The sequence below is a fragment of the Leuciscus leuciscus genome (assembly GCF_965113295.1).
Source record: "Leuciscus leuciscus genome assembly, chromosome: 15".
Lineage (NCBI taxonomy): Eukaryota > Metazoa > Chordata > Actinopteri > Cypriniformes > Leuciscidae > Leuciscus > Leuciscus leuciscus.
The window spans coordinates 25,793,783-25,812,720 of record NC_138739.1 but is presented as its reverse complement, the minus strand read 5'-3'; the positions used below and the strand labels follow the sequence as shown (position 1 = coordinate 25,812,720).

General features: G+C 36.8%; 1 protein-coding gene across 2 annotated transcripts in view; it reads left to right on the top strand.

The window, feature by feature from the left end:
- The window catches only part of lrp1ba (low density lipoprotein receptor-related protein 1Ba), a 259,135-nt gene that overhangs the window by 115,404 nt on the left and 124,793 nt on the right, over positions 1–18,938 (top strand). For both annotated transcript variants that reach the window (XM_082138205.1, XM_082138204.1), the window contains 9 exons: positions 5,483–5,728; positions 6,804–7,001; positions 8,525–8,729; positions 9,053–9,217; positions 10,837–11,081; positions 14,134–14,265; positions 14,838–15,065; positions 15,847–16,021; positions 16,857–16,951. In XM_082138205.1, the coding sequence (XP_081994331.1) occupies positions 5,483–5,728; positions 6,804–7,001; positions 8,525–8,729; positions 9,053–9,217; positions 10,837–11,081; positions 14,134–14,265; positions 14,838–15,065; positions 15,847–16,021; positions 16,857–16,951 (1,689 nt within the window). The remainder of the gene's footprint in view (positions 1–5,482; positions 5,729–6,803; positions 7,002–8,524; positions 8,730–9,052; positions 9,218–10,836; positions 11,082–14,133; positions 14,266–14,837; positions 15,066–15,846; positions 16,022–16,856; positions 16,952–18,938) is intronic.

The window sequence follows — 18,938 nt, the reverse complement described above, 5'->3', positions numbered from 1 at the left end:
ATCAATATGTGGTTTAAAATCAGATTTTAGTGCAAAGTCTCAGTTTGAACAGTCAGATCAGATTTCAGTTGAAAGTTGTTCAAGTTAAAGCTATAATGTTGTATACTAACAAAAATCATCCTCAGCTGAATTCACTCTTTTGTGCTCATATGTGCTATTCTCTTTGTAAAGAATGGAGAATGGGCAAATGGGTGAGCAATTTTTGAACACAGCATGTGCCAAATTTTCGCTTTCTACAATGACAGCTTCTTTTGTATGTCTCTTGGCGGAAGTCATCACTATGGCAACAAATGTAGATATGCCGGATTTTGAGAACACTATCTGAACAAACGGATCAGATTTTTAAAAATGATTAAATTATTTTAAATGATTATATACACATTAATAAACATGTACAGTCAAAATTCTTAAATAAAATGTAATAGCAATTCTTTACCACTTTTTTACTGAGATACATTTATTAACACATTTGTAAAAGAAATTCATTTTTGTTTAAAGCATAAACTTTATTAAATTATGTTAATATATTATTAAAATGAGAGAAAACAGTTTGCTTTTAAGTTAAGAATAATAAACTTTATTAAAAATATATTTTCTTGTTTAGACTTTACAATAAAGTCACATTTGTTAACATTATTTAACGTATCAACTCAAATGAAATAACAATGAGTGATAATAAAATGCAGCTGTTCATTTTTTGTTCATGTTAGTTCACATTCACAGTTCATTAACTAATGTTAACAAATACAACTTTTTATTTTAATAATGTATTCGTAAATGTTGAAACTAACATTTGAATCAAGTAACAGATTTAAATTAAAAAGCAATTGTTTACCACTTGTAAACCTTCTTTAAAAAAAAGAAGAAAAAAAAGAAAAATTAAAGTTCTTTTTTAACCCATTACTACAGTTTTCTTCTTGTTCTAAGCATATACCTCATTAAATTTGGTTGAATATTTTATTAAAGGTGCATTAAGCAAGATTCTGAGTTTTTGCAGAACTATGCCACCTCTGGCGGCAAGTGAAACTGCAGCCAGAGATGTGCACGCTCATGGACCACACGCACACGCACGCTTGCACGAGCACGAGCACGAGCTGTTCATAACCAAAGGAGCATCAGCCGCAAATCTTTTGTTTACAATCATAATGTCTTCAGAGGCAATAAAGTTATAAATCTGCAAGTCATTTTAAATATGTGAAAGGAAAGGCAATTGAGTAAATTACACACTTATGTGTGAGGGAAAAACGGGGGTAGTAGAAAACTTCGTTTTTTATTTCCATCTATCTCCATGTTGAACTGTGTTATGTGTTTACTGTATCCACTTATGATTGTTTTATTATGGAAACACGTTCATGAACAATATAAGTTGTTACTTTGTAAAAGCTCAAAGCACAGTCGGTCAAATAAGTACACTCAATTGTCTCAAGGTAATAAACAATTAAATGGCACTTCAACTGCTGTCCCTATGTTTACTCTCGTCTTATTCCGACGCCTGTCTGAGTCCAATTTTGCCCTTTTGGTTGCACTAGAGACAAGTTTTCTTTTTTTTATGTTGCGTGGAGTTTGCGTTGGTGTTTGAAATGAACTACAAGCAGGTCTCTTACAATCCATCTTCTACGGAGAATGCCGGCGAATACACAAACCTGCCAGACATAGCTATGTGAGCGTGCCGTGAACGCGCATGACGTCACGCCCAGTCTAAAATTCCGGCCCTCTTATTTATTTTACTTTACAGGATTATAGAGACAATCTCAGTGATCAGAGAAGGGCTCATTCAGCCCATCAGGCAATTGTTTAAGCATGTATGGGTTAGAAAACGGGTATTTTTAACATGAAAAGTTGCTTAATGCACCTTTAAAATGAGAGAAAAACAGTGCCATTAAACTAAGAATAATAAACTCATATCTTTTTTTTCTAAAATGATTGTGCAATTTTTCTTAAATTATATATAACTTATTTAATTATTTTGATTGCATCTTTCTATCTCACTGGCCTTTGAATAAAGCAATAGTGTCATTAATGTTGCCACTAAATTAAAAAGCCTTAAACCATAGCCTGAATCCCAGCAAGCACAGGTTCAGCAGGCCTGAAAAAAAGCATTTAATATCGTATTTCAGTCTAATGCCTCTATTAATTTTAAAAAGGGCCAATCAAACCCCCATTAACTTTAAGCACACTCTCAATATCCTGCTAAAATATCTTGCACAAAGCTGGGCTGAACACACATTCTGCTAGCCACTGGCAGAGATAAATGCACCCACCCTGGTCAAGCCGTAAGATAAATACGAAATTGTCAAAACCCAATGGTCTAGAAACATTTCAAAAAAATTCCAGAGTTCTATAAATATTGTTTAAAACAGACCTAGCCTGCACATAATAGAACTAATCATGATGAATGAGCCTCCATATCACGTTCCCACTTTTGTTGAGTGAATCTTGGTGAGGTATAGGCCACCAAGTTTTTTTTCATTGTTGGTATGCAACTCAAATGCTCCAACCAGATTGTCATTCCGTAGCTGATCCAACTCAACATTAACATGAGACTCTTCATGGATGAACCGGCTATTTTTCTACTCTGTACATCTCTGAGTTGAACCCAACAGATATTTCCTGATCTCACTAGGCTTTTTTAAAGTATTACCCTGCGGCTGCTTTTTTCAAGGCTACAGAAGATGTGTGAATGAACCTGCTGGCCTGTGCCCTGAAGCCCTCTTTGCTTTGGGACCTCCAAACATCTTCTGTCTTCTAGACACTAGGATTGTGAACTACAGTTCGTTTAAATGCAACCTGATGATATTTGACACACAGTTTGACACTTTTGGCCTAAACATGGCCAAAATCTAAATGCCATAGCATTGGTACAAATTGTGCTAGATCTATTTTAACCAGAAAATAAGACACAAATATACCTACTTTAGAATAAGATATTCCTTCCATCCATCCATCCATCCATCCATCCATCCATCCATCCATCTGATTTAGTTTATGGATTTAAAACTTTAAATAAAGGCATTCAACATGACAAAACCAAGATGATGAAGTCAGACCTTTTTCACAAAGTCAAGGAGTTTTTTTAATTTATTTTGAGCATGAGCATGACTCTCGGTCCAGGAAGATCCATTATCGCCCTGTTGGAACTTTTTTAATTTTCTCTACTGTATTAGTTACTTCTCTCAGACCCCAAGACTCCTCAGTATCGCTAGTGCCAGATTGTACCGTAGCCTGATTGAATGTTCTTCCATTTGCCGTTTTATACCTTTTTGAGCTCTTTTCCCTCATCAATGATCCATTTCTGTCCCTCTCATCTCCCCTGCCTGTGCTTTGTTGTTTTCCATTTGAGTGTCTGTCTAGCACATTTTTATTCACTCCGCGACTCCACCAATCTGACTGCCTTGAGGTTTATGGATGCATTATCCTCTGTCAGTACTAGGCGCTTCATTTAAACCTTGAAACCACTTGCTGTTCAAGGTGGTGTTACCTTGAATCCCTCTGTGGCCTTTTTTGTGACTATGAATGTATTTCATATAGTTGTTGCATTTTAAATTGGGATAAGAGAAAGTATTTAAATATAGATGTTTACAGATGTTTACTGTTACAGATGTTTAATGCCTGTAAATAGTCACAGACCTTCTAAAGCAAAGAGATTAAAAGCTTCTTTTTTTTATTGTGATAACCTTTCTATCCCTCAATAATTTACTAATAATTTACTGTCCGTAAAAAAAAAAAAAAAAAAAACGATTTTTCCTTCCAAGTGAATTAATGTTGTACACAAGTGGATTAAAAAAAGCCATTTGAAAGTATTCACTTTATCATCACTGTTAGAAATAGCATTATTGAGCTCATCACCCAAGAGGCTAACATATATACTGCTAGATGAAAACTTCAGCTAATACTCAACAACAGTTTTCCATTTAGCATCTCACCATGGGGCCACTTCGATGACACACCGCCAAATTGCATTGTCCAAACCTACAGCCTTCGGCCATAAATCACAATAAAGTGATGCTAAGGGTGGAAAAAATGTTTGGAGTTCTGTGCCTCTGAGCGTTCATTTTAAGAAAAACTAAAAATAATAGATATACTGGAAGAACATACACAGCAAAACATTTTAGCCATAGTTTTGTGTCCCATTGTTTAGTTGATGCTCTCTCAGAAAGAAAATTGGACCTTTAAAATGGGTTCAACAGCTTGTCACTGGGGCAGTACCCCTCTGTACCTTAAAATGTACCTTATCTACTCCTAAAAAGTGCGTATTAGCATAGCACTTTTTGAAACAAATCGCGGCATGGATGTACCTAATACAAATAAAGAAATCATCTCCAGTTAACTAGCAGATCATTAATTTTGTTTGTTTAAATAAGAGGCGATCTAGCGCTGAAACGTGTTGTTTTTTAAGTTAAGCTGAGTGCTCTTTGTCGCTGCTATCTTGTGGCGCGGATACAGTGTTCTTAACTTGAACGCACGCTTCAATCTATCACTTAATGCCGTTGCGGAGACTCTCTATCACAAAATAAACTGCACACAAATGTGTCCCTGCTTGATACAACCACTGATGAACATTTTCAGTTTTGATAAAAAAAAAAAAAAAAAAAACTATACGAGTGCGGATTAGAACCCAGAACCTCTGACACGCTTGGCAAAAGTTACGCCACTAGACCATTAAAGTACGCGCGCAAATTAAGTGGATCTATGAATTTATTCACGTGAAAATTATTGACACTAACAATATGTATTAGCAGATTTCATTAAACAACAAATTAAACCCAATGTAATATTGAAATTGATTTCTGCACACTGTAATGTTATTTTTGCACCCCCCCCCCCCACACACACACACACCTGTCCCACACACTTTTTAAAACAAAGTTACGCCACTGCATATTAGTACCGAGTAGTATGCACCCTTATGTACTACTATGAACCTTTTAGGGGTAAATAAAGTACAGAGGGTACTGCCACAGTGACAAGCTATTGTATTTTATAACTGGGGAAGTACCCTTAACCCTTGAAATACCCTTATCTACCTGTAAAAGGTGTATATTAGTACATTAGAGCATTAATGTGTACCTTAAGGTACTACAATGGGCCTTATTGAGATAAATAATGTACAAAGGTTACTGCCCCAGTGACAAGCCTTTGAAACCCTAAAGGGTACAACATTTATTCTGAGACTGTAAACAGCCTTCCTCTAGTGCCTGAATTTATGAGACATATGGAACTATGAAGCGGTAATAGACAGTCCACTTGCTTTCAGTTGCTCTTGGACCAAACGGAGAGCACCAAACCCTTTTTTGTTTGTTCATTCTCCGTCTATTTCCTTCGGCTCCTTCAAGCGTCTACGACTCCCTGCTGTTCAACCGTATGTCTACTGAGGAATTCCATCAGTTCTTGCCGTCGTCTCACTGTTCGGACCCTGCTATTTTCTTCTGAAGTGACAATAATGACACTAATCCTCCTCCCTTGCTGTCTTTCTCCAACTTAGATGAGTGTTCAGTTCGGAAGGGTGGCTGCAGTCACGAGTGCTTGGTGGCGCCGGGTAAAGGGGTGGTGTGTTCCTGTCCGGCCGGGTTCCAGCTGGGCTCGGATGGCCGGACCTGCGAGGTTCTGGATTTCTGTACCAAGCATCTACGCTGCAGCCAAGTGTGTGAACAGAACAAGAATACTGTGAAATGCTCCTGCTATCCTGGCTGGAGTCTTGGACTTGATGGAGACAGCTGCCACAGTACAGGTAAACCGTGGGACATTTGCTAACGATTAACTATCTGAATTTATTGCACACAAACTTCAATCCCAAATAGGGTTAAAACCAGATTAGAGTCCAGACCGCAAGGCAATTAACCTCAGGGGAACTGAATGACCCTGCAATTTCTGGACTGTAAATTACACGGATAAATGCCTGGAAAATGACAAGTAAATGAATCAGTGACTCAGAACAAATTAGTTCATATTTTCGGTCCTAGAGAGAGGATGTGCATTTAGTTTAAAGTGTAAAATGCATCTGTAATATATGCGTTTCATCTTAGCGATTTGACTTTACAAAAGATCCAAAGCAACTGTTTGTGTTGGGAAAGATTAGAGAGCTCCGACTCTGGCGCACTTTATGAGAGTGGAGAGGAACATATGCGCAAAGAGCACTAAGTAACACGTTTTAATAAAAAGGAAAACAAGCTTTTACTCGAACACACGGCTCAATTTTCAGAGCTGTCAAAATGCTGTCAGGTTTCATCTCCTGTCTCAGAGAAGTAGGCTTGAGTTTTTGCTTTATTCATAGCATGGAATGTACTAACATTATTAAAAATATATTTTTTTCTTATTATTATAATTTCAATTAATTTATCTTTTTTTCCATTAATAACATTGCTTTACCAGTTTCTTGCCTTTTTGGTCAATTTTGTTGACCCTTTCAAAGCATAGTTTTCATCAAATCTTTTTTTTATTTTTTAATAAGGTACTTATAAGATACTTAAACTACTTTTCTATTTTAATATCACAGCATTGGTCAATTTTAAAATGCTTCTTTACTTTAGACTTTACTTACTTTAAATTAACAGATAATATCTTGCTTTTTGCCGATTTTACATTTACATTTATTAGCCTGCAATTTGTTTAAAAAATCTTAAACTACACACAGTGATTTTATAGGACCAACTGGTCAACATTAAACTTATTAATGCATTTTCACTGTCCTTTAGAGGACATGTTTGCTTAACTTTCACAGTCCTATACAGGACATGTTGCTTAACTTAACTTAAGGCTGCATGCATTCTTTGTTATTTGCCGTCTGTTTTCTGTTGCTTTTGTAGATCCTTTTGAAGCGTTCATCATTTTTTCCATCCGACACGAAATTCGTCGCATCAACCTGCAAAGGGGCGACTACAGCCTGTTAGTCCCCGGGCTCAGGAACACCATCGCTTTGGATTTCCATTTCAGCCAGAGCCTGCTGTATTGGACCGATGTCGTAGAGGACAAAATTTACCGTGGGAAGCTGTCAGAGGGTGGCGGTATGGCATTTTTATTTTTTTTACATTGTTTATGACACTGCAAATATTATACCATACAGGCTATACTACAGGGTGGGCCATTTATATGGATACACCGCAACAACATGGGAATGGCTGGTGACACCAAAGTCCCGTTTGTGGCACACCAGTACATGTGAGGGGGCAAACTCCTCAAGATGGGTGGTGACCATGACATATACTAATGTGCCACAAACAGGACCTCAATATCACCAACCACTCCCATGCCACCACGGTGTATCCATATAAATGGCCCACCCTGTATAATGTAATGGAACTTACAGTATATCATGCACTGATTCTTGAGTACTGGGACAGACAAATGCAAAACTGGAAAGAGTTTTTGTCAAGGAATTAATTTGGATGAAAGTGTTCAGAGATATTCACCTACGTTCAAGTGCAGCCTTCTGCTTCTTACATTTTCTCACAAAATGTGTGTTTTCCTTGCCTGTCACTCCAACACAGCCAGATACATAAATAGTGTGTCAAAAATTGTTTATAAATACTGACAAATCTAGTGTTCACTACAGGATACATTCAGGATGGTTTCAAAGTGCAGTTGACAGCTGATAGTGTTGACAAAAGTATTGCAGTAGTCATTTCCTCCCCCCTGACTTTTGTAGTTACTTATATTACCTACTTAAAGTTAGGGAAATTGAATCACAGTCCTAAACAATTTTTACAGTATGTATGATGTAAGTTGACATCATGGTTGCAACAAAAAATATAAGCTTAAAACTACTTAAAATCACAAAACCTGTGAAAATATGATGATGTTAAACTTACAGTTGGTGAATTATGGGAAGAGGACCTTCAGGATGAAGACTGACTTTTAATATTATCTGATTTAATGAGTGAAATTAATTATTAATCTCTGAAGGTGTTAGCAACACAATGGACATTTTATTTTATTTAATTTTTTATATTTTATTTTATTTATTATTGAATTCAATTGTGATAACATAATATTATTATTATTATTATTATATTTTATGCTATTTCTTTATATTTTATATTTGTTGTTATCAGTATAGAGTTGTTCTAGAACAGGTGATACAAAAAAAAGAGTAAATCAAATTCAAATTCTACATTTATGTGAAGAAAAAACTAGTGTTCTGTCAAGTTTTTTCATGTTTCTTATCCTTATTGTTCAGCATATTGAGAGCTCTTTCTTTAGCTCTGTTTTACACTTAAAAAGCAAAGTCATTCTACCAACTGTGTTAAAATTTCAGCATCAAAAGCCCCAAAATGTGAGAGAAGTAATTTACACTCGTGTCACAAAGGAACTGATGAGTAGGCATTGAGAGACAGTGAAAGAAAGTGGGAATCACTTTGTCTTGAGGGCTTTGTTAAAGTTTTTTTCTTCTTTTCATACACTTCATAGGCTCCAAAATGAACACTCACCAAACACCAAATCCGAGTAATCGTGAACTTGACCGACAAGCTAACAACCGTAGACTGTTGTTTTTCCTCACAGCAAATTACCCGATTGTTTTTTTTGGCAGGTGTTTCTGCGATCGAGGTGGTGGTCCAACATGGTCTAGCCACTCCAGAGGGCCTTGCTGTTGATTGGGTAGCGGGAAATCTCTACTGGATCGACAGTAACTTGGACCAGATTGAGGTGTCCAAGCTGAACGGCGAATTACGGACCACCCTGATTGCCGGGGGAATGGAACACCCTCGGGCGATCGCTGTGGACCCCGGCCAAGGGTGCGTTCCCCAATATGGCCTCAACTTTGAGTGGAAACAATAGCAAGCGGCACCAGTTTTCCAATTACTTCATAGGTTTAATGAAGAACTTCAGTGATTGATAGCTCCTTGCGGTGGTTTGAGAAATGTAATGAACCAGTCTAATCACCCATAAAAGAGCTTTTTAAATGATTTCCAGAAGGGATATTACCATGAAATTGGCCCATTACACATTCTTACCTGTTTTGTAATTGCACTAATGCTGATGCTTTTAATGAGGATGTGGTTTGCAAGTAGCCCTCGTTTTGAAAGTCGTTTAAACACTTGAGTTTTGTCGTCAACAGTGCCCTGTTCTGGACCGATTGGGATGCCACGTTTCCTCGCATCGAAGGCGCTTCCATGAGTGGGAAACGGCGACATGTGGTTTTCAAGGACATGGATACCGGCGCCTGGCCCAACGGACTCACCTTGGATCACATGGAGAGCAGGATAGTATGGACGGACGCACGGTAAGAAAGGATACGCACACTCTTCTGTTGGGTTATTTTGCGAGGTTTTCCCAAGACAAGATCGTGTAGGGAATGTTTTGGCTGTGACGTACAGGGTGGATTTGGGAGGTAATTGGGAACAAGCTCGGATTCAGTCGTTGGTAACAAATTCAAGTGCCAGGTTTTTGTTGAATGATTAATGTGTTTTTTTACCCGTTTAAAATCGAGATCCACCTCAGCTGGCGAAAAAATTACAGGTTGACGGAGAGATGCTATTACTATAGATTATAATTTTGCCCATCAAGTATTTTTTTGAATCTTACAAAGCAGAAGCATGGCAATTTTGCTGTCTTGACACATTCATAAACTCTCATCTTACATTTCTCTCAGCGCTTGTTCAATTCCTCATGTGCCCGGTGGCTCCAAATGCAGCGCAAATTAATATTCAGATAATGAGATTCTAGGATTTAATGAAGAATCTGATCAATTCTCTGCTTTCGATTGCCTCATTTTTGTCTCTGCTACATTCAGATCACACATTCCTTTTTTTCTCACAGTCTGTCAACACAGTTTCTTTCTTTTTCTCTCAGCTGTCTCTTTCGACAAGGCTTCAGTGGACTCTTATAGACTATTGTGACTGTTTTAGACTTTATACTTCTGTTATTTGCAGTAAACTCCTTGTTGTAAACATGTAGAATATATCCTATGTTTTGTTGTTTTATTTAATACAAAAATATTACCGTATTTCACATTTTAGGTCAACAAAAGTTTGTGGTGTCCACAACCCATTTTACTTTTGTAACCTAATGTAACTAATTTCAAATAGGTTTCAAAGTGAAAACAATTATTTATAGCATGATGGTATTCATTTAGATTTTTGAATCGCGTTAATTGAATTGACATAATATAGAGTACATTTTATTTTTTTATTTTTTTATTTGATTTAGTTCAGGTTGATTTGGTTTGATTTTATTTGTAGAGGTTTAATTCAATTTAATCGACATACTGAAATTTAGAGTGAAACAAGGTTTAGTTTGATTCAGATTTAGATTTGGTTCAGAATTTAGATTTGATTGAGTTCATTTCAGGTTGATTTGACTGTCAGGTAAATAAAATTATGTAATTCAGAGTTGAAAGTTGGTCGATTTGATTCTAATTGGAATTAAAATTAAATCAAATTAGTTCAGTTCAATTAACTGATGTAATTTAGAGTTGAACAAAATGTTTTAAGTTTAGTTCGTTTCAGGTTGATTTGGCTATACTCAGTTAAGTTAACTGAATTGCTGTAATTCAGAATTAAACTAGATTTATGAAGTTTGATTTGTTGATTTGTTTTTACTTGTATTGACTTGACATGACTCGAATCAAATCAACCTGAATTGAATCGAATCAAATGTAATGAATATCATTTACCTCTGTACTCGACTCAATTGAATTTATTGAATTAATGCAGTTCAAAGTGATGTAATTCAAAGATTTGCAATCTTCGATTTGATTCAGTTTGACAGTGTGTGTGTGGAAACGTGTGTTAAGAAAGTAAATAAGGCATGTTTTGATTTCATGTTGACTATGATGACTATGACTATCATCATTCAATAATATGATGATGATGATTACTATGATTATTTGTCTCTCCTCAGATCTGACGCGATATACTCCGCTCTGTATGACGGCACAGGGGTGATTGAAATTCTTCGAGGACACGAGCTCCTCTCTCACCCCTTCGCCGTGTCTCTCTTTGGAGGGGACGTCTATTGGACCGACTGGAGGACCAACACATTGACCAAAGCCAACAAATGGACCGGAGCCAATGTGACCGTGATCCAAAAAACCAGCGCCCAACCCTTTGACCTGGAGATATACCATCCCAGCAGGCAGCCACAAAGTAAGAAACCATCTTCTGTCTTTCAAAACTGTCTAGAGGGACTTTGAACAGATGATGATTTGAAGGATCCAAAGAACATAATGAGAGAAATCTCTAGATTGAGCGAAGTTGTCATGTTGGATTAACAGCGTTCAAAGACCCAGTTTTGGCACATTCCCATTTCGCAATAGAAGATTTTAGGGACTAATTGGCTGCAAAGCTGTCTCGTCAAGAACTCCCTTGATTCCCATCAAGAATCCCCATCATTTCTGAAATAGGAAACAGACAGTCAAACACTACAAGGTCACATTTCTGTTCTGACTTTCCTTCTAAAAACTAAATGTGCTTTTCAAAGATTTTATTTTGTTGTTTATTTTATTTTATTTAGTTCTTTATTCCTTTAAGATGCTGCAAAAACATTAAAAAAAAAACTTTTTCTACTGTAAGGTTTATAGTAGAAAGATACTATTTGTTTGTTTATTAATTAAAAAACACTTTCTGTTATGACTTTCTAAATGCACTTTAGAACTATTAGAACAACAACAAAAAAGCTGAAATATAACTTGGAGAAATATCTGTCTATTGGTGTTTTTTTTGTTGTTGTTTTTTTTATTTTTTTTTATTTATTTATTTTTTATTTTTATTTTTTTATTTTGAAAAATATAAAATGGATTTTTTGTTCTATTCCTATAAAATGCTGCAAAAACATTGAATTTATTTCAAAATATGTGTATTGGTGCTTTTTGTTTTTGTTTTGTTTGGTTTCTTTTCCATTTAATTTTAATTTTAGTTTTTTGTTTCTTATTTCTTTTGTTGTTTTTTGTTTCTCTATTCCTATTAGATGTTGCAATAACACGGAATAATTGTATTTGTTTATTTATTTGTTTGTTTGTTTACATTTTACTGTGACTGCATATCCAAGCAATAATTCAACACCATGATGCTAAATCAGTCACTAATGTGTTCTGATGGTTGCTATAAGAGTTGCTTGGGTGTTTTAACTGATTTGTAGTGCGTACTGGGTGGTTGCTTACTGGTACACCACTAATGACCTCTGGGTAATTTCTTGTAGCATGCATCAGTTCAGTCAACACTGAAAATGTGCTTGAAATCTGTCCCTCCTTCTGTAACCTACTTTTAATTGGCCTAATAGAATTTGTTCACCGTTTGGGCAATGAAGTACAAAAGAAGTGCCAAAAAAACACCCCATAAATAAAACACAATTGAATCAGCCCGTGATGGCTGTCCAGCATCTTTCCCCTTGGGTGTACATCTGCCAGATGTTGAAGAATCAGCCTTCTGTCAACACATCGAGCTTGGCATCATCCACCAAAGCAAAATTACACCCTTAATGGCGCTAAGAGGCTCTTTGTTAACTCATGACTCCAGATAAACACTCATAATGGGCTGGCGGAAATGTTCACACAGCGTTCCAGATTGTGATTGGCAGCTATAAACCTAGAGTTTGGATGGAGGGATACGCCGCACAGATGTGTAAAGGTTTTTTGTATGATCGTGGGTCTGTTTTTTATGTTCTGATCAAACTTTGAGTCGATTTGAAGTAGTGAAAGAGCCTTCGACTGCATAGAATCCTTGAAAATGATGATGAAAGTAAATGTTCTTGAGTGAATCATTTTTAGAACAATATATTTAGACTTGTCATCTCTAGCTTTGAGCCAGGTTGTTTTGAAATGTACCTCTCATAGGCTAGTTTAGAAATGTGTGTTTTTAAGCCAGAAGTGTGTTCCTGAGCTTTTTCGACTGAAACATGTTTAATAGTTGTTATATATTCTTATATTTTCTAGATAAATACACAAGAGGCAGGAGTAAGCGTAAACCAGTGCTTTCCGTTTTATTTCAACACTCAAAGTCTACAGTGTTGACGTAGAAACAATCACGTAACATAGGAGGGTATAAGGAAACACAGAAAGGTCAATTTGCATTTCGTAAATACACAACAATAGTTTTTCTCACTTTCTTTGTTTCTGCTCATCGCTGTTTGTCCTGTGACTTAACACCTGCACTGTTTTGAGAGTTTATTCAACCCTCTACACACACCTTGGCAATAGAATCGCCATTGGCTAGTACATTTTTTTTTAGTTTATATATATATATTCCCTCAGCCATCACATACCTTAACAACAGACAACGCTGTTTTTTTTGTAATATGTCTTTTTGTATTATATTGGTTATGTTGTGCAGTGCTGTGGAAAATAATTTCCCCCTGGGGACAATAAAGTTAAAAGTTAATAAAAAGTTAATAAATAAAATATATTATTATTATTATTATTATTATAAAGGTTCACAAACATTATGTAATTTTATTTTATATTACATTTTTTATATAGCATTCTTATATTTTTTTCCCAACTAATTATGCAAGTTAATAGTCAGTTCGACAAAATAATGAATGAATATATTTAATCAAATTAATAATCTTTAGACTGAACCATTTCTAATAGTTTTTCTTCCTTTTTTTGTTTCTGCTCTCTGTTTTAGCACTGTGGCTTAGCACCTGCTTTAGGCCCTACTCTGTTTTGGGATTTTGTTTATAGCGCAGGATGTCTGTTCTATGTCCATTTTCATTACCTGTCTGCATTTGAAAAGGTTGGCCCGCGTCTCTATCGGTTTTCATGTGTCAGAATAGCTTAGAGAGAGTGGCATAGAGATTACTGTATTCATTAGGCCTGAAGCAACTGTTTTTTATGGACTTGTTTATGGGTTTTTTTTGTGTGTTACGTATGTGTTTTAAGGTCCCATTTAGAGTTGTGGAGTAACAACCTTGCTCTGAGCAAGAAGAAACCCTGGGATTGTTGGGTTGGGAATAAGGGGCCTAATTACTCAGCACAGCATCCACATATTACACTTGTTAAGCAGAGTGCATTTGGTTTTTCGGTCTACGTGGATAGATGCAAGCCGCATTGCATAATAACTAGCTAAAGAAATCCTAAAAGACTCACAGATCAATCATTAGCCAGCAGAATGAATATAACATATGCAGATGCATGTGTACTCTGATATTCTTTTATTAATGTTTTTTTTTTTTTTTTTCTCTCTTCTCCCATCTTTTCAGCTTCTAATCCATGTGATGGTAACAATGGAAGGGGCCAATGTTCTCACCTCTGTCTTATAAATTATAATGGTTCTGCGTCTTGCTCCTGTCCACATCTCATGAAACTGTCAGCCAACAACCGAACCTGCCAAGGTGAGCTAAAGCGGTCTTCTGGACTGTAGATCTTCCTTTTACAAGACACGTTTGACCCACACACCCAAACTGTTGAATTTGAAGATTTACTGGTCTTGCATGTGTTTTAACATGCCAAGGTTTAATGTACAGCACTGATTTTTTTTCTTCATCCCACTTTTTCACATGAATACATTGTATATATAAATGCATAGGTTTCTTCATCAAAATGTGCGATCCAATTGAATGGACTTGATATAAAGCAGAATGTCTGATATTGGAATAATTATAGCGTGTATCAGGAGACTTACGTGACCTACCTAAACTCATTACAGACTGAAATGGAGATCTCTCTTTAATGGCTGCCCCAGAGATCTCTCTTGAGGTCAAGAAAGGAGAATTTACAGTATGAGTCCTTTGAGCTTTATGTCTTTATAGCGCTGCCTTTGTAAGGACACTCAATTCCCCTTATTATATTTGTCCCCTTAACTGATTTAGGTCATATTTTCACTCCCGGAGATACTAGAGACAGAGAAACTAAATTCAATTGAGAATCAATTTGAATTGAATTATATATTTATGTACCCGAACAGTTGTGAAGAAATTTCTGTTATACGCTCGGAGATCTGAGATTCGAGGAGTGAACATAGACAACCCGTACCTCAACGTCATCATGGCCCTCACCGTACCCGATATTGATGATGTCACAGCGATGGATTACGACGCCATAGACGAGAGGATTTACTGGGCCGACGTGAAGACCCGAACTATAAAACGAGCTTTCGTTAATGGAACCAAACTGGAAACAATCCTGTCTGGAGGTACATTGCAGTCCATTTTGCCAGTTACATTTTCACACGGTTCAAACTGCTTTTAATTTTCCTGCTTTGACTAATAAAGTCAAATGTGTCTTTACAAAAAAAAACAAAAAAACTTTTATTACATTATACCTTATTATCTTATTGTTGTCATATTGGTTGCAAGTATTTCCAATATATTCCGATTTCAATATTGACCAAAATAATCGCGAATATGATTTTTGCTATAATCGAGCACCCTTGTGTGTGTTTGTTTATATATATATATATATATATATATATATATATATATATATATATAGTTTTTTTTTATATAGAAGTACCAAAAGTACAAGTATGTTGTATAACATATTAAATAATTATGAACATATAATGTTATATTCTTCCTTTATTAAATGATTACATTTAAATGAATTATTAACTGTATTAAATCAATTAAATTAAACACAATTTAATAAATATATTTTTGACTGTTTAATACTGTTTAAAGGTGCAATGTGCAAGTCTCTGAGTTTTTGCAGAACTATGCCCCCTCTGGCGACAAGCGAAACTGCAACCAGAGGTGTGCACGCTCATTCCGTCCCGAATCCATCTTATTTATTTTACTGTACAGGATTTTAGAGGCAATCTCAGTGATCAGAGAAGGGCTCATTCAGCCCATCAGGCAATTGTTTAAGCATGTATGGGTTAGAAAAACGGGTATTTTTAACATGAAATGTTGCGCATTGCACCTTTAATGTTAGAAGAAATTTACATTATTTATTGATAATATTTTTATTTACAGACTTATCCAATGTCCGTGGCCTGGCTATTGATTGGCTGTCCAGAAACATGTACTGGATGAGCTCAGACAACGATGAGACCCACATTAATGTCGCCCGTCTTGACGGATCTCTTAAAACCACCGTCGTTCACGGCATGGACAAGCCCAAGTGTCTCGTCCTGCATCCGTCTAAAGGGTAACAAAAACCATGCTAACAATGAACCATATCAGTAATGGAGAAGTTATGGGCCGGTGTGTTGCTAGAGATCACTGTCCTATTTTTATTAAAAAGTAATTGCATACTTCTGTCGAAATGTCACCTTTCGTTACCTTGAAAATTGCATGTAAGATACATCAGTTAGGAAGCTAATTACTGAACAGGTCTCTGTTTATATTCAGTGTGCACAATTAACTAAGTTATTAGTCATTTTCTTGGAGTTGATTAAGACTGACAAATTGTTATAGCCATAAACTCTTTAACGATGCCAAACTGGTTGTCAGCCAATCAGAAATGCAAATTTATCTTACCCTTGTTGGACTAGCCAGTGACACCTCTTTAATTAGCATACATTATGATTCCAGACATGCAGCCTAATTAAAAATGGAGCCAGTTCCTCACAATTGTTTGTATGAGATTTAATATAGCGCAATTCTCTAATCCAGTTATGGATTTCAAGCATGGAACAGTGAGCATGTTGTTTTATTTTGTTCCTCGATATCTCTCGTGATCTGCGCCCCTTGTGTCACATTTTTTTTTTCGCCAGCTGTCTGCTCGTTTTAGCTTCTGACCCTGTCGACATTTCTGAAAGTCATCTGTCAGGTAGGTTCATGCGCGCTATCAAGATGTATGAAGGAGATAGAGACAGCTTTATTTGATTGTTTTGTGCTCTGTGGTGATTGTGAAGATAAAGTTCTTTTCTACCTCCCCGACCTTCACACGGGTCGCGTTCCTTACAGCGAAAGAGTCCCATCCTTCATCTTGAAGACTCATCCATCTCTCTGAATGTATCTTGTTTTGTTGTGGTCTACAGGAAGATGTTCTGGATGGATGGCGGCACAATAAATATGGCCAACATGGATGGCAGTAACATCAAGATTTTGCACCAGAACCAGAAAGAGCCTGTTGGTAAATTCAATTTCCAAAACCTAAAGTAATGAGCTGCCTATTTAGTATTTTAATACTAATAGTATTTTAAAATAATTATGGCTCCAGCTGTTGATTATTGCTGCTGCTGAACGGCAAGTATGGACTTGCTACTGCTAATAGATACACAGACAGACTGCTGTGAGAATAAGATATGCTGCTGCTGCATAAACAGACATACACAAATCCTGTAGCAGATCTAGGCATGTGGAGCTGGGGGAGGTGGAGGGTTTCAGAGGAACTCTAAGGCCCAATCCCAATTCTATTTTATACCCCTTCGCCTACCCCTAACCCTTCGCCTACCCCTTACCCTTGCCCCTTGAAACAGAGTGGCAAGGCGTAGGGGTGAAAATATTCCCCTAAGAAATGGGACACCACTACTACACTGTTACACGTCATTATACGTCATTGTTAGCGCCTACGTCACAGGAGATACGGCAGTGTTTATCACAATCTTCCAAGATGCCGTCGTCAGCTGTAGTCTTGCGTGAGTTACAGCTATTTTTTTGTATTTTTCTTCTGATGTTCGCAGAAAACAACGGAGATGACGATATCTTCGACGCCTAATGCTGCGTTCACACCAAACGCGAATAGAGCGTCTGGCGCGAGTGATTTCAATGTTAAGACGTGTTTACGCGCGTCTGGAGGTCTTGCGGATCGAATGAGGCGTTTAGCGCGGCGCGGTGGACGCGAATTCGCCTCATTCGCGCGTCCACTTCGCTTCAAACTTTTGCTTTTTACACGCGTCATATTGTTAACGAACTTTAGCGATTTTTTTGCAACCGTTTCTTTGAAGAACATGACCGTAAATATGAACACAAGATTGAATGTGACATAAAGAAAATGATTATTGGCAGTCATGTTGCCTCTGTAGCCGGTGTATGCAGGTACATTTCTCATACCCCTTCGTTTGAAGTGTGGTCCCGAAAAAATCTTCGTTTCAAGGGCTATCTGGCCCTGGCCCTGGCCCTTCCCCCTACCCCTACCCCTACCCCTCCTACCAAAAGAGAATCGAAACAACCCTTCCCCTTCACGGGAACGCGCAAAACGGAGGGGTAGGGGCAAGGGGTGAATTGGGATTGGGGGATTGAGCCTAAGAGTGCGCTGCACTATTAGCTTACAGCAATCAGTGAACCAGACTATTTAAATGTTGAGCAAGCATTCTCATTGGCTGCATGATCAGCAGAAGCCAATCAGCCAATCAGCAAAAAACAACATAGAGAAAGGCTTTAACAACACCTTGGCTATTTTGCTTTGTTTTGTTTCGTCTTGTCTTTCATGTTTTGTTTTGATTTTGCTTTGCTTTGCTTTGCTTTGCTTTGCTTTGCTTTGCTTTGCTTTGCTTTGCTTTGCTTTGCTTTGCTTTGCTTTACTTTGCTTTGCTTTGCTTTACTTTGATTTGCTCTGCTTTGTTTTGATTTATCTTTTATTTGCGAACACAATAATAAACCAAGGCATTAACAACAGTAGCTGTTTTTTTTTTTTTTTTTGCTTTGCTTAGATTTTTTTCTTTTTTTTCTTTGTGCTTTTGCTTTGTTTTTTTTTGTTTTGTCTTTCATTTGCAAACACCATATAATGTAAGGCGTTAGCAACACTAGCTGTTTTTATCTACCTTTCTTTGCTTTGCTTTGAATTTTTATCTGTGCTGTAAAAAAAAAAAAAAAAAAGATTTAATAAAGCTATTGTTTCTGTTTCAAACAATCTATTTAACATTAACAAATGGCATGTGTACATGAACATACTGTAACTTCATGGGAGAATAAGGGCGCCATTTACTCATTCTCGTCTTCCTCTGGGCCGTGTCTGTTGAAATCATTATATCTATAGTAATTTGGTCTGAGAAGTAGCCTAGGGTATTATTGTTAGAGCTCTCTGTGATGTTCCCGGTTCTTCCCTCAACTCATAATTAAAACAAAAATATCCCTCACTCACAGTACGTGTGATTATGGCCTGAGCCAAATCTTAAGTA